The 15,887-nt window shown below is 34.7% G+C and overlaps 2 protein-coding genes across 4 annotated transcripts; both read right to left on the minus strand.

Moving 5' to 3' along the window:
• Positions 1-1,665: 1,665 nt before the first annotated feature.
• On the minus strand, positions 1,666-8,256 carry LOC118054349 (protein PLASTID TRANSCRIPTIONALLY ACTIVE 14). 3 transcript variants are annotated; one of them, XM_035065898.2, is made up of 13 exons: positions 8,099-8,256; positions 7,810-8,004; positions 7,423-7,560; positions 7,054-7,179; positions 6,702-6,830; positions 5,763-5,852; positions 5,495-5,645; positions 4,108-4,217; positions 3,528-3,599; positions 3,010-3,115; positions 2,699-2,896; positions 2,230-2,272; positions 1,666-2,146 (listed from the first exon to the last, which is right to left on the minus strand). In XM_035065898.2, exons 1-13 carry the CDS (start codon positions 8,153-8,155, stop codon positions 2,068-2,070), a joined length of 1,494 nt encoding a protein of 497 aa, XP_034921789.1. In that variant the 5' UTR covers positions 8,156-8,256; the 3' UTR covers positions 1,666-2,067. The 3 variants fall into 3 exon arrangements, with proteins under 3 accessions (XP_034921789.1, XP_034921788.1, XP_073264494.1); XM_035065897.2 differs by having other exon boundaries at positions 2,699-2,899; XM_073408393.1 differs by lacking the exon at positions 8,099-8,256 and having other exon boundaries at positions 2,699-2,899; positions 7,423-7,603; positions 7,810-7,939.
• A 1,321-nt stretch (positions 8,257-9,577) lies between these two features.
• Positions 9,578-15,647, minus strand: LOC118054350 (vacuolar-sorting receptor 6). The gene is made up of 13 exons (XM_035065899.2): positions 14,919-15,647; positions 13,209-13,901; positions 13,042-13,130; positions 12,774-12,843; positions 12,056-12,139; positions 11,875-11,951; positions 11,653-11,734; positions 11,396-11,478; positions 11,195-11,258; positions 10,950-11,078; positions 10,364-10,467; positions 10,125-10,242; positions 9,578-10,021 (listed from the first exon to the last, which is right to left on the minus strand). Exons 1-12 carry the CDS (start codon positions 15,235-15,237, stop codon positions 10,126-10,128), a joined length of 1,911 nt encoding a protein of 636 aa, XP_034921790.1. The 5' UTR covers positions 15,238-15,647; the 3' UTR covers positions 9,578-10,021; position 10,125.
• Positions 15,648-15,887: the final 240 nt, after the last annotated feature.

The following is a 15,887-nucleotide window of genomic DNA, read 5'->3' on the forward strand; positions in this document are numbered from 1 at the left end:
TGAGTTTAAAAGGAATTTAATTTTTATTATTTATTAATTTTAATTTTAGAATATAAAGTTCTCTTATTTAAGGTTATTAATTATTCAACTAACAATAAGTTCAATTTAAAATTGCAAGTTGGTGTTAGAACTTTATCATCTGAACATTCAACTTAGACTGGCTTCATTGATCGAAAAATATACAAAACTAATGTATGACCATGATGGATTTTGTTTTGCATTTTGTTAGATACCATGAATAATATATCATGGATCTTCTATCGATATCATGAAACATAGGATTTTAATTTATGTTTAATGCAACTCAAATATAATTTGTTATTTTTATTTATTTTATCTGATAATAATGATCAATATTGTAACTAAAAACATTGACATTAAGCATACTAAATGGCTACCAATAACAGTTTTGCACTTGCAAAACTAGTTTCATGTTGTGATTCTTTATCCAAACTCCATGTAATTCATCTTTAATTATCTTCATCTCATCTAGTATTTGATCAATATAATTAGCATCTTCTCTCACTCTAGCAGTTAATTCAATATCATTAATAAATTTGCATCAATTAATCAATACATTATCACATGACTTGCCCTTTCATCTTTGAAATAACTTGTTCTTATTAGCCTTTGATTTTGATATCCTAACATATGTTTCCTTTTCAGTATTTTGTGTATTTTTTATTCTTAAACTTTAGTTCATCCAAGCTGTGCAAGTTTGTAGGCTACTATTAGCATTTGATGAATAGACATGTATTCAACTTTGTGTGCTGCAATTTTTGGGTTATTATGGGTTGTGAAGGAGTTTTGTGCTATAATAATATAGGGTGACTTGCTTGAAATGATAAAGATTTGTTGAGAAAAATCATATTTGTGTGTTCTTTAATTTGATGTTTGTGTTTACTTTTGAACCAAAACTGGAAGATATAAAGTGTTATAAATTTATTAAAGTTAGGTATGTAGAGTGTAATTTTTTAAAATATAGAGGCAAAGCAAAAAAAATAAAAATGATTAACTATAGGAGGCTTGATGTAAATATACTATATAACATAATATCAATTTTTTATTATAATTTTCATAGATTTATTATTCTATTTAATAATATAGATGCGTAAAAATGACTGATTTATATTTTTTTATTGACCTCATAATAATTTTTTATTTAAAAAACAATGTCTCTAATGAAAGAAAATAATTTCCCGTCAAAACAAAAAAAAAAATACATAAATAAAAAATAGAATTTTTTGATTAAAGATAACTCTTTTTCCTCTTTAATTTAAGTTATTAGAATTTTTATGAGTAATTTTTATTAACTTTTATTTAATAAACCATTCCACTACTAAAAATACAATTATTATGAAAACATAAAAATTTATATGAACGAGAAAGATAATTTTCACTAAGAAAATATGATTTTTTTTACATAATCTTAACTATTGTGTTTCTTATGAATATTTATTTTAATTATTATATAATAAAATAAAAATAAATTCTGAAAAATGACGCGTAAATACAAAAACATTTTACTAGCATTTTATGTTAAAATTTGCTCTCAAAGCTTCCTTGCTACCCCCGCAGCACAAACTCTACTAATTTATATTTTCAAATTGAAAACAGATATTGGCCCACACAAGAGATTATTAAGGTAATATCCCGAGAAAAAAATTCGTAAAAAAGTGTCAAATATTATTACATCTAAAATTAGGTCAAGATAAACCGACGTCCCCCTCTCTTGTAGGCATTTTGAGTTGGTTTCTGATGGATTTTCTGCAAGCAAAAGTTTGTCAATTGCATCCAAAGGGATCGAAGCACGGTGGTTATACTCTGATAAAATCCAATATTGAGGTTGGTTAATAGCTGCAAATGCTAATTACCAATCCCATTTACATTCATGGTCTGAATCCAGATCGAGACATAGCTGCACACATTGTTGATCATGTCCGAATACAGGAACATGGACGACTGCAGCGCATGAAAAACAGTTGATGAACTATGCTTTCGCCATTTGGTGCATCAGAGATGTATAACAAAATTGTCATGACTCATTTGGAAAGGAAAACTCCATGCTTAAAACAATATGCGCTCTTGATACATTTCCAATGCCCGGACGACCTTCTCAATAAGCAACTTCCGGTGCAGTCTATACCTGTGTAGATTCAGGTTATTTATTTGAAATGAAAAGAACTTCGAAATCAAATGTACAGAGAACAGTATCATATAAAAACGTACTTGATTGCAGCGTCGAGGGTCCTCGTCGCTTCTGGCATAGAATCTGTTATGATTGAGAAACATTATCTTCAGAATTAGTTTTACCGAGAAAAGCCATGCTTGGTACTAAAATCTTCCAGTAGTACTGAAGCTGGTTCAAGATTCCAAAACAAGGAATCCATAATCTGAACATCTGAAATTTAATAAGTTTTACGAACCGAACAGGCAAAATGAACAGAATATCCCTGAACATTGTGCATTCGGTCAATCCTAACATATCAAGTATCAGTCCAATCATTCTATTGTCATGACTTGAGGATACTGTCTGATAGGGAAATCTAGCACTTAAAGAGAAGACCAACTGCTCCAGTCCTTTGAGAAATTATTTTCAGGATGATAAGCACCTAAATTTAAGATATTTTGCAAAGCTGAAAGGTGGCAGAAGAATCCAATTGGTGCGAAGCATCCATAATTAGCTTCAATAATTTACCTAGTATTTTCAGGTCTTTCTTCGAAGTTGTAGGAAATTGTGCTAGCATCTTCTGGCATTCTTCTTGCAACTCCTTCACAGCTTTCCTTTCTATGCTTGGGACAGGAGGCAGATCTCCATCTGACCAAGTGGGCAGCGTTCTTGCTGCTGCTATAACAGCTCCATCAACAAAAGCATCTCCCTCTTTGGATAGCAGACCTGCTAGAAAATTTTCATCTTAATATTTTTGATAAAGGGCTAGAGTTCATCCATAGAAATGATAAGTATAGCAAGTTGGTGCAAGGAATTCATGAAAAATACACAGCCCGTACTGTTATGACAATATTCTTCAGGCAGGCCAGATATATTGAAGACTGACAGGAAAGAATCCAAATGTATGCGTGCATTGCCAGAAAATTGGATTACATCCCAAGGATTCTGAAACATCAAGACAGGATTTTGTGTTAATTCTTTGGGGCATTGAGGCTAAAGAATGACAGTACATGATTATAATTTGAATGACTAGCAAACATACAAGAATAACTTTAAGAAAAGAATAAAAGTAACCACCCATTACATTAAAATGTTCCCTACAAGTTGAAATACAAAGATCCTGATTCAATTGAATACTTCTGTAAGCAATTCCAATATGACTTAAAAAAAAAGGAAAAAGAAAAAGAACTTTCTCAAACAAATGGTCCTACACATATGCTACAAAAATATCATAATAAGCAGAATGCTAAATCTAAACCATGATTCTGGTGGTTTGAAACAATAAATTCCCAAGCCCATCATGCTGTAAACTACAGTATAACTGTCTTCATTTTAGATGGAGCTAAGGGCAAATTACCACTGGTGATGAAAAACCATATCGTTGCATGAACATGTCATTCTTCTGTCCGCTCATGTAATTGACAGTCATCTGTACAAAATTTATGAAACCAACAGGATCATATCCATACTGGAGCAAGTTAAGAATGCACATAATTCTATTCTAACTTGCAAAAAAAGTATCGAGGAGAAATGTTCATAAGAAGTTAACTAAGTAACCAATTTGAATTACACAATTAAATGAGTATGGGCAGGGACCACAACATCACACCATGCTTCTATTTACAAAAGCTGCTATGACCTTTTTACAACTTGATCCTATAAAAGAAAATCTCAACATTTAGTAATGTTCATGAGCGGTTGTACTAAGATTTTATCCAATAAAAAAAGCAGTGATACTGAATATGGAATTATAACGATAGCAGAATCTTAAAGTTTCTGAGCAATGAATTTCTCATGCCAATGTAATTCCAAACACAGTTTCTAGCATAGTTTTTCAATTTCCAACAATAAGTGTTGTGTATGCATTTCCATGATGGAGATACTAGACCAATTTAAGAATAAAAATCAAAATTTAGGAAAAATATATAAAATTGTACCTCTTCTCCTTTCCTTATCTGTTGCCCGGCATTTATCATAACCTCAAGCATGCGATCCTTAAATCGCCAATGGAAAAAACAGTTTGGCTCAAAGGAATGGTTTAGCATGTCTGCAAAATATCACTAGATTTACCTGGCGTAGATATTGGAGAAATTGACAAAAGAGCCAAAACACTAGTATTCTACGAAAGGTGATGGAGATATAAAGGGAAATCTGAATATGGAGGATGTAAATACTAAAATTTGAAGGCCAGAATTCAGGAAAAGAGAAACATCAACTGATCCCAAGAACAAGTTGTGGAACTTATGACCAAAAATAGGTATAACATCATTACTTTGCAGACGCATATTCTCCATAAACTTCTCCATGTAACTTACTAAAACCATCTCATTGCACAAAGATTGTATGTTCCATATCTCATTAAGAACTGGCGTTAACATTATGGTTGATTGTATGAACAGTGCTTAAACCACCAAACATTCTAATTTTGAATCTTCAACTATGCAATTTTAATGTGATACCTTTTGTCTAAATTTTAAGTTTTGCTGACGTTCCTGTGGAAGCAAATTACAATGGGTCACTTGTACTGGATTAGAATGGGAAATTTCAAATTGAAAAATATCTGAAAGATGGCTTATACAATTGACCTTTAACATTAGGGGAAAAATGACATGCATTTTACTTGACATATTGTTCAAGAAGACATGCCATTCTCTTAAACTTTGCTATGAAATATGACTGTTGAGAAAGAAAATTGGAAAATAAAACCATATTTTCAGATTTTGTCAATCTACTAGTACAACTCGACTTCTACCAAAGTTATATTGGCTGTATTAATATATTTTTCCTATGAAGAAGATGCTGTGAAAATATTGCTAGGCAAAAACTAAGTGCATCCTCATTTTGCGGAGATTAAATGACAGGCTTATGTAATTTCTTCAACATAAAATAAAATATTTTACATTGTGTGCATATAATAGTGGAAACAGATTTCAAGCACCAAAAGCGATAATGCACCTCATAATTTTACAATAAAGGTCAACAACTTATGAAATGGTGGCTTCACATTTTGCATGGGCTGATTTCTCCTCTCTCTCCAATGAGGCAACTAGCTTAAATTAAAACCGTACAGTGTAAATCTGATGATAAAAAGGTAATTGAAAGTAATTTTAAGTCAAATGGTTTGGTATTTAGTGTGCAGGAAACATAGCTTGATAAGTCATTTGTCAATATTAGAGGTGCAACCATTCTGTCAAAAGGTGTCAATGGGAAACACAAGGATATGTTTAATGCAAACAAGCCTCTATGGTTATAATTTTGTAATGGTATTCCAGTGTGTTATACTAGGTAATATACTCAGAGAAGTGTTAAAAGATAGACGCTTACCAGCATAAGGAATCAGCATATTCGTATCTTGAGTTAAAGCACCGACCCTTATTTGCATGTTAATGCACCGTGATTGTGCCATACTAACTGCCCAAATAAATTTCTCAGGATCACGAGCAAGGCGCTTTATTTTGAGTGGAGCACCAGAGTGCTGAGTGGGTTGCATGCATAAACAAGTTGTTATTGACGAGATAACATTTTGGCAGTTTATATGATGAAAATAGGATAAGCAACAGCATTAGTTCTTATCAGAAAGATGTTTTTATACCCAATTCTTTTCCCAAAACTCCAAGGCTCGAAGTTGCTGTTTTCTCATAGTTGATGCAAGATTCTCATCCTGGAGCTCCAAAAGGTCCTCCTGTAGCACATATTTGGAAATAGAAATGAGAAACTTGGTTACTGATGCTTTTGTTCAGCAAATAGCTTACACAGAAAACACATAGACTAGGAACAAAGCACTGCCAAGGCCTTTCAGAACAATGTGACTCCAATTTGATAACAATTTTATTCATTTTAAATTTTACCATCGAAAAAGTCTGTACCAATAGTATAGTTTCAAGTGCTATTAGAATCAGATGTCCCTTGACAATAATAAGCGTGCAGGTAGCTAACTCTCAAGCTTTGGTGTGGCTTAAGTGACAATATAATAGAGCATATAAAAAGAACTCCACAGGCCAAGAACAAAGAGATTGACATGCTACAATGACAAGTTAAAATTTGAATTGTAAATTATAGCAAACAGAAGAGCTTAAAAAAGTTTTAAGCCATAGCTTTCTCAAAAGATTGTATTGTACGTGCTATCACCTTGAAGAAATATCAGAGATAAGCATCAAAGATTCAAACAGACATTTCATTTGCACATTAAGCATGCACATCAAAAATCAATTTGAGGAAAAGTTTGAGGCATGGGCCCTAACATTGAATAGAGTGAATTTCACTCCCATTGCCTCTGGCTGAGACTCAGCTTTTTAGTTGTACTCCCAAAACAGACATTAGAACTCTACGTGGACAAATCTTAGCAGAAGTTCTATCAAAATACAAAAGGAAGACCTTGGCAGTAGGTGATGCCCGGAAGCGACCAATTCTGGAAGTAATTGCTGGTTTAACTAAATAAAGGGCATCAATGAATAGTAGAACAAATGGATCATGAAAGCTGGAAGTCACTGTCTTTGATGCCAATCATGAATAATGGAATACTTGCACACACCTCTGTTGCTAGAAGCAAGCTGGGGCACTCATCCGTACCAGGTAAGAAGTCACTGTATAGCTGCCAAAAGTTATCCTTGCAATCAAATGCAAATAAAAGAAGACATGCTAACCGCAGGTCCCAATCTGTCTGGCACAGAGAGATACCCAGTTTAAGTACAAGGAAAGAACAGAAAGATAAATGACTGTCATAAAGTAAGTGAATCATCCCATCAACCAAATGAATGAATGAAATAAAGAATAAACAATAAGCGGTGATCATAATGGAATAGAATGTCATAAAAATCATCAATGAAGAATCAAATTAGCATTAAAAATTAGAAAATAAAACCCCAATAGCATGGAAATATTACCTCTGGATCTGTTGAGTTAATAATATCAAATATTGGATGACCCAATGGTATTATATCTGGAAAAAACATCCATGGGAGCTTCTTACTTATATTCAACATCAACTCTATTGGGATTTCCATAACCACCTGTTCATTCAATTACAGAATCACACATCAGAAAACTCACAAAGAGAAGTCCATTTCAGAATTCAGTGGAAGAACAAACCAAGATCCGAATACATTGTATTGGAACACACCCAGTGACAAGTTGATAGATAACAGATACAAAGCAAGAAGTATTCACACGCACTGCTGCGTGGAAAAAAGACAGATAACGTACTACTGCTACAAATTAGATTATAACAATTATGATGAAATGAAGCTACTCACCCTTGCACGGCGAAGTGGTTCAACATCTTTGGCAGCATAAACTCCAAATCCATCTGGCCCTTCCTTAAATTCAATTCCATAAGCACGCATGCTCCGAGCATAACCTATCCTATAAAAATCAGGGTCTGCTGGTTCCAACTATCATGAGAGGGGAACACCAAGAACATTTCAATTAAAAGGGCTGCTGTGAAATATTTGCCAATTAGAAGAGAAGTGGAGGGAAATAAAAGAAAACAAAAAATACCTTATCATAGAATCTAAATTTGTATGCTTTCTAACAAAAATAATAAAATACGCACAAAGAAAAGAAATTCAAGAACAAATCATTTAACAATTCAGAAACCAAAGGGAGAATAAGAAATGAAGAAGAAAGTGAAATTGGGGTACCTCAGAGTCAGACTCTTCTTCGACTTTAGGAGGTTGAAGGAGAGGATACGAAGGTATATCAACTGAAAAAGCTTTAATGGGTCTGCTGGCACTAGTGGTAAGATTAATGCTGTTTTCCCTGTTTCTGAAGAATGAATATCTGGGTGGTGGTCTTGCTGTCCATCCATGATGTAATAAAACCTCCTTATCTTTACACTGTTTCTTTCACATAAACATGGCTGCTAGTCAATTCATAGAAATAAATAATACATGAGCAGCAGAGACAGAGAGAGAGACAGAGAGAGGGGACCTGGGAGATGGAGAAGCAGTGAGTGAGGTGGTGATGTAAAGGAGCAGTAGAGGCCATTTGCTCTCAAAATGCTGCTCTCACTCTCGCACTAGAATAGATATGGCATGTCGTGCTCCTGTGTTGATTCTTTCAACTTGTGTAAAAACGTTATCCACTTTTCATTTCTTCGTTTTTTTACAGCCCGTTGTCTTTATTTTCTTTTAATTATGACTTACGAAAAATATAATTTAAAATCTGTTTTTTATAAATAACCTTTGACAAAAAAATAGTTTCAAAGGATTTTTAAGAAGCAACTTTTTTTTATTGAAGATATATATATTAAGTTGGAATTCTAATTTATATTTTAATTTTTTTATTAAATTAAAATATTGACTTAATTCTCTAACGAATTTTTAATTTAATTTAAAAGTTATTTCTAACCAAAAAAATTAATAATTTTTAAATGAGTTCAAAATTAAAAAAAGCTTAAATTAATTTAAAAAATCATATCAAAAGGAACCTGTAAGATATAAAAAGTATAATTATGGGAAAAAAATATATTGCATCATATATTTATATATAGCTTATTTTATAAAATATAAATATACATATAATATAAATATATTAAATATACTATTATAGATATATAACCTTTTTAAATATTTTTTTAAGTAAATTTCATTTTTAAAACATCAAAATATTTTTTTTTAAATTAATGAAAAATCCAAATTAATTAATAGTATTACTCGAGAGTTATATTTGAGTTTTTTTTTTTTTTTAATATGAAGACAAGGAAAGTAAGATTTGTATAAGGTATTATATGTGTAAAAACATGAAAGCGTTTTCTGAAATTAAAAAGAGAAAAGTAGTTTTTATGCATTTTCATGATGCTTGGTGAACTATAAAAAAAATTCGAACAAAAGCAAAAATAATCTTTTTTCCATAAAAAAAAAAAAAGTGTTTTCCTCGAAAGAAACAAGGTCTGAATCAATTTGCAAGAATCATACCAAAGGAAACCTAATTTTACCAAGCTTGCCTTACTCGAAGTTCATGTGAATTTAGTAAAGAAGATGAGTGGGAGAGGGTGTGTTTTCATTTTCATCAATGGTGCTTCTACTACCCTACTGCTCTCTGGTCTGCTGTACTTTGCAGAGATGCTGTTCTCTGTTGATTCTTACTAATATTTTGTAAATAAACAAAGATTCAAGCAGCTCTCGAAGCCCAGGTGGTTAGAACACCCGTTTGAGCCCGACTCTCTCAACGAGAGCATTATAAAATTTAGTTAGCCTTTTTCTATGGGGCATGGATTTTACTCTTTCTATCTTCAGGTACAAATATCCAACAGATTAGGGATTGGACTGAGGAGTTCTGTCGTGAAAATTCAGGCAGGTAGTCGTGATCTGGCCATGAAAGGAGGCGCTATCTCCTGATGTTTGGTCATAAAACTACTTGAGCTTCACAGTACTGCCAACAGGACATTTAAGCAAACATCTCTCAATATGGCAAATTGCAAAATATAGTTGCTATTAATTTATAGACTACAGAACTTTCCTTTACACAGCGTCAGCCATGCTCTGCACATAGCAACTGTTGAAGGGTCTTAATGTTCTTGATACAGAGCAGCATCTCATTTTTAGACATCCTTCATCTATTTATTCTTTTCATCGTATATGTAGTTGTCACCTTTACATGTTCTTATTCATCTTTGGAGCAACATCTTCATGATCTCTGCTATTTTTCTGTACAGAAGGAAAAAATCACCAGACTCTTCTATAAAAATGAAAAAGAGTATTGTTCTAAAACCGTATGGTAGCAGGAGAACTGGACTTCTCTCTGCCGTGTATAAGAACTGCCATTTGTTATGAAGATTTACATCCAGTAGCAACATTATCCGCCCTTCTAATGGTATCATTCTTTGCAAGATTGATTGCTTAGTTCTTGTATCTGTGAATAGAAAGCAAAGGAAGGAGTCAGATTGCAGAAAATTTTGAGCACCAAAGTTAGACAAACGACAGAATTTGTAACCACCGAGAAAAGGACTTGTTACCTTACACCATCGCGCCATGCCGTAGTGGCTGGGCTTCGGTTGAAGCTTCATTGTTCTGGTTGTTGTCAAGTGGCATGTATTGCGACATGATAGCCATGATCTCTGAGTCCATGTAAGACTGCAATTGGAAAGAGAAAATGTTGGATGATTACATCATTTCTTGCAAGTAAAGATTCAAATCAATAACCCAAGATAGACAAGAAAAAGCTGGTCCATATATTGAATGCATGTAGACATACCCGAAGCCTGTATTTGTAGAATATATAACCAGCAATGCCAGCTCCACTCACAACAGCAAGGATCACAAGGGTGAGGAACCATCCGAATCTGGATCCGCTTCTTTCTGCAGAATTGACAAACAAAGGTCAAAATATCTCACAGGAAATAATTGATGACAAGTTTGCCTTCGGTTTTACTTGATTAAACTTGGATGATATTGCTGATTGACTATCTCATGCTCATAGCATTTTGTTTCCAATCATGGAAGTTTTGATGACGCATAAAGACACCACTCAGAAAGGATTCCTCAGTAGCAGAAAAACCTTCTAATATAAAATTAATCAGTATATCGAAGTTTTAGAAAATGAACCTGATAAGATTAATACCTATAAACAGTGGATTCAATGGAATATTGCTGGGGACAACTGAACTTAAACGAGGTAATGCGAAAATTTAACATTCAAATGAAAGAGCCAGTTTTACTTTGGAAACTATAAATAGAACCTCGTCATTGACCGTCATCTATATCAAATCACAGATGCCATTAACATCTCCTGCAGAAAAAGAAGTCATCTAAAAATTTTAATCTGAGATTGCTTCTCTTACCAATACAAGCATCTTGCTCCTTTATATAAATGAGGTTCCCCTTACATTTGCACTCATATCCACCCCACTCATTCTTACAGGAGCAACCATCACATTGACAAGCAGTGCGCGCGGTACATTCATCAATATCTGGTGCAAAGTAGAAAACTATTACTAGAGAAATATTTCACAAGAACAAAAAAGTTGCAGATGGAGAGTGATTTAATGAAACAGTTCCAATACTCAATTTGATAGAAGATGAGCACCTTCGCATGTGCGACCATCCCCCTGAAACCCTTGTGGGCATTGGCAACCAGATAGCAAGGAGTTCTGCTCAGCATGGAAAGGAATTGTGTCAAGGTGGAACGAATAAAGTTCAAGGGTGGTTATTAAATTTATAAAAAAGAACTAAATCGACAGGGAAGAGGATTAGTGTAATCAGAAGACGAAAGATAATATCACTGAACTGAGCAAGCTGAGAAACTTAATCCAAGTCTTGTTTCTGACCAGCATCCTCCGTTGTTTACTGCACACCTTCCAGGTCCAATAGCTGCCAAAAGAATTGTGTGAGCAGCCTATTTATGAGTACAATTGTCTATTTCACATAGTTAAGAAGGTTGAAAACACAACAGAAGAAACAGAGTATCATTCCTTCAGTGAGATTGTTAGACAGGGACTGACACTTCCAATCTTAGTGGACGTATAGCCAAGGGAAAGAGCCTACCTGTACAAGACAAGTAACCATCTCCTGCAAACTGAACACCATTCACAACTGGACATTCACACACCCTTCCCCTAAATGTGTCCTGAACAAACTCAAGATCCTACTATTAGTGAAACCAAAAACACAAAGGACAGCAACAAGTTATATAGAATGGTTTGACTAGGCAATTCTTATGCGGGGATCGATAAAAAATCTCATATTGGAATACTTCTTCTGTATTACCTTGCAAGCGGTCGTGTTAGATTCTCTGTCCTGCCAACAGCCTCCATTCCTTTCGAGACACTCATTAGTCTCAAGTTCTGTCAATAAACATCAAGGAAAAAGAGAGAATTTATCAGCAATTTCCCCTAGTGTGTGAAGTATCAATCTTGAGAGTGAAAGACTGAGTAAATGTCTCATCAACCAGAACTTAAACAAACTGGAGGATCGGTGGTCTCCTTAAATCCAGAACATACGGCCTTCAGCACCGCAGTCCTCTCCAATTTTCCTACAGAAGGAAAGTGAAAATAAATAAAAGACTCATAATGCCATGATACATATATACAACTTCCACGAAAAGGATAACAAGGGTAACTGTAAAAGGTATCCAGTTCGAAGAACATTTTGGCTATAGGCGAGTGAAAATCAGGGAATATAGTGTCTTTTCTTTTAACTAAAATTAAAGTTTCAATAGATGGGAAGAAAATTTAAATAACCAACCATCATCGGAAAAGGAAACAGAAATCCAAAACATCAAGATTCATGAGATAAGCCCATAGGAAAAATACTATATAACCCTATGCATATGGAAACACTTCTAACGAAGAGGTGGCAGGGCAGATCATGATTAACCTGGTGCCACTAGAATGGCCAGAAACATAAAATGGAGAGGTTAAAAAGAAATGAATGCAATTTAAAAGCATACAAATCATCAACTGGGGTTTGGGTTATGGGAAGGCCTCTGTAAGATCTAAAATCCAAAATTGAAACAGTGAATCAAATTCAGTGTTGAAACCGACTTGCTTGATAGCGGCTTGGAAGAAAGCAGATCTACATAGTAAACCCAACTCTTTAACATGCTTAAACACAATCTCCCACTACTTTAATGCATTTCATTTACACTCTACAATGGGAAGACGAACCTCGGTATTGAACATTATTAATCACCAATGTTGGCAAGATGGAAACGTCACCACGAGATCCTCGTCCTACCTGAATTCCATAAACCAGAATATAAAGTAAGAGCCGACCAGTGTTTTAAATGTCCAGACACAGACACATACAGAAATACACAGGCATGCAATTAAGGGCAATGTAGTTCAGTTTAGAAAAGAAATCTGTAGTGGTGCTATTTGAAGGCCGATTTGGACTGCAGGAACGGAAAGTTGCAAACCAAATGACAAGTATGACCTGCAGTTCCTGCTCAATTTTGAGCACTTCATTCTCCACATCAGCTTCAGGATCACCCATGCATTTTTCGATCTTCTCAACAGGCAAATCTGCATCCATACATTGTAATCATCACAAAACTAATGCAAGCAGGATTCTGTAATACTATACTGTAGAAAAGAACTCACCAAGTGATTTCAAAACTTCTTCAGCACATTCTTTGCTATATCTCTTGTTCTTCATAGAACACCTGAAATGGAAATCTGTCACATAATCCCACCAAACCCAAGACCTTCCACTCTCATTAGCAACTCTATGGACACAAAGCTGCCTCAAGTTCTCAAATACCACGTCCTTCCCCTGATATCCCACCCCAAAATCCTGTTCTGGATCAGGAGCACAGTATCTTCCATGGTTTATGCACTGAGATTTGCATTGACTGCTAAGAATGAAAGCCTGAGGACAATACCAAGTAATATAGTGTGGAGTGAATAGAGTGTATCCCCCTCTTTCGAGGATCTGAGCATGACCTTTGAAATTCTTCACAAAATCCATCTGCTCATCACATCGAGCACCACATTCGTCATTGCTGTTCGTCCAAAGCTCATACTCAACTCTCTGATCAGGATGGGGCACTGACTCTCTCCAGTCCAATTTTATGACCACGTCTTCTTTATTCCTCAAGGCTTCCTTTAAGCTCTCTCCAAATGACTTCTCTATGAAAGCTGATGGGATTCCAATCTTCTCTACATACCCGTCAGCGTCATTGCTCACCTCTGGAGAATCCATGGTTATTAGAGTCTCGTCTATGTTATCGGCCACTAGCACTGCTGCAGCTCCAGCTTGTTGAGCATTCCATGCTTTCAAGGCAAAGTAGCACTCTACATTTGCAATAAGAAAAACAGGAAGATCAACATTTGATTTCATCAGCAAAAACTATTACAGAAAGCTCAAAACCTCCAGGATTTGTGAAATCCAGCGGGCTTGATTCAGCTTATCATCATTGAACTGTATGAATTCAAATCTTTGGGGGAATAATCATCAATCGTAACATTCACGTAAGATCATATAGTATTTTAAATCATCAATTTATATAAGAATTGAAGCCTACAGAAGGCAAGAACAAAGAGAATAAATGGAAAAATGAAAGTAGATATTTAATTAAACATAATAATGGCGGTTCTATATGGTGACTAAAACATTTATCAAAAACTAAGAAATGAATGAGAATACTCCTCCTTCTTATCTCACAGTTGATCCAGATCAAACAGTCAACCTATCGAACCTCGAAGTGAACAGAATGTGGGCCTATGTTGAAGCCAGAGAGCAAAATGGAAGGGTATAAAACAGAGGATTTTGACAAAGAATTTGGAATTATTAGTTGCATCAAAACACATGGAGAAAAGCAAAAATCTATTGTCTTCCCAATAACTTTCAGCAAATTCAAATAAAGTCTAGTGCAATAAGCAAACAACTAGACTCCAATCCATTACTAAAAACTGAATATGCCTTTGTAAGCTATTCATAAAAACAGAAAACTGCTAGCCATTAATGCTGACTCCATAATTAGTGATCCGTCAATCAAATTCCTAACGAATTAATCTCGGCTAATAAGAAAGTTGAAGAGAAAGAGAGAAAGCAGAGCGTGTGAGCAAAATCAAACAAAAACCCATTTCATACCAGGTTTACTAGCTACTCCACGAAAGAGTTAATCAAATTGTTAACGAATCAATAAGCAAATCAATAAAAAGATGGATTACAGACAGACTGAAGTCAAAGTCAAAGGAAATCCATGAATCAAATTCTCAACAAAGAAACGAAATTTACACAAGATTAACATCAATCTATGAAAACTCAAGAGGCAAGAGAATAATTGTGAGTAATATATTTATTTATACCTCCACGGTCAAGAAGTAGAACGGTTGGGCGAGAGCCTTTAGACTTGAAGGGTTTACCACCATCAAAAGCCTGACAACCATAAGCTCCTTTATCTGGATACACAACAGAACCAACCAAGTAGCCACCATAATCTGGTATACCAAAGTTACCTATTGCACTGTCATGTTTTGATATCAAACTCAGAGGAGAAAGCACTCTTATGTTACTCTTCTCTACCACAAAATGACCAGACACACAACTCCTCCCTATAAATGTTATTACAAGAAACAAAGACACGAGTTTCTTCAGAGAAGCAGTCATGCAAGTGATCATCGCCATGATGATCAAGAAAGAATATTCATACAAGACTAGCTACAAAGCTGGTTTGGTTTATGATCAATCCTTGTTGAGAATAAGAAAGAATCAGAGAGAAAAGAAAGAAAGAAAGAGGGAGAGGGGGACAAGGGAAACAGGGAGAACGTGTGGTGTGAGCAAGAGTGGACTTTGCAACGGTCTACAGGTGGAGGGATTCCAAGTTAAGTTTTTTGGAGTTTGGTGTTGGAATCTTTTCGCTTACTAGTTTAAATAACAAAGGTGTATTTAATTTAGAGAGGAAGAGATTTAGTGGAAAATTGAAGGGTACGTTTACTTTAACTTGGAGTCTCTGTATACCCCATGAAAATGAAAATAACTCTGACGTAAAGGGTACAACATGAGAGTGGAAGGAGGGAGGGGAGGGGAGGGGGAATTCATGGAGTATAGATAGATGGAGCTGACAGAGGCAGCAAGACCTACCTTCTTTTTATATTGCGTGCAACTACGTGGAAGTGAGAGCGACTGGAGACAGCGAAAGAAATGTTGAATATCATTCGAAAACCAATTATTGTTGTTGCAGTTGTATTTTATTTTTCAAGTTGTTGGATTGATTTCTTAAATTTTAAGGTAAAGTGGGATTTTTTTCAGCAATTTATTCTTAATTAATTATTAGG

This window comes from Populus alba, chromosome 3 (genome assembly GCF_005239225.2).
Source record: "Populus alba chromosome 3, ASM523922v2, whole genome shotgun sequence".
NCBI classification, from domain to species: Eukaryota; Viridiplantae; Streptophyta; class Magnoliopsida; order Malpighiales; family Salicaceae; genus Populus; species Populus alba.

What these genes read in the sequence shown, in the direction of transcription:
- LOC118054350 (XM_035065899.2), bottom strand. Translation starts at nt 15,237, where the DNA reads ATGGCGATGATCACTTGCATGACTGCTTCTCTGAAGAAACTCGTGTCT. An exon ending in GGATGGTCGCACATGCGAAG is followed by an intron (nt 11,079 to 11,194) that starts GTGCTCATCTTC and finishes ACTTTGCACCAG; the next exon opens with ATATTGATGAATGTACCGCG. An exon ending in GGAGCAAGATGCTTGTATTG is followed by an intron (nt 10,468 to 10,949) that starts GTAAGAGAAGCA and finishes TCAATTCTGCAG; the next exon opens with AAAGAAGCGGATCCAGATTC.
- LOC118054349 (XM_035065897.2), bottom strand. Translation starts at nt 8,155, where the DNA reads ATGGCCTCTACTGCTCCTTTACATCACCACCTCACTCACTGCTTCTCC. An exon ending in ATGGTTTTTCATCACCAGTG is followed by an intron (nt 3,116 to 3,527) that starts GTAATTTGCCCT and finishes TTGATGTTTCAG; the next exon opens with AATCCTTGGGATGTAATCCA. An exon ending in GAAAGACCTGAAAATACTAG is followed by an intron (nt 2,273 to 2,698) that starts GTAAATTATTGA and finishes CAATCATAACAG; the next exon opens with ATTCTATGCCAGAAGCGACG.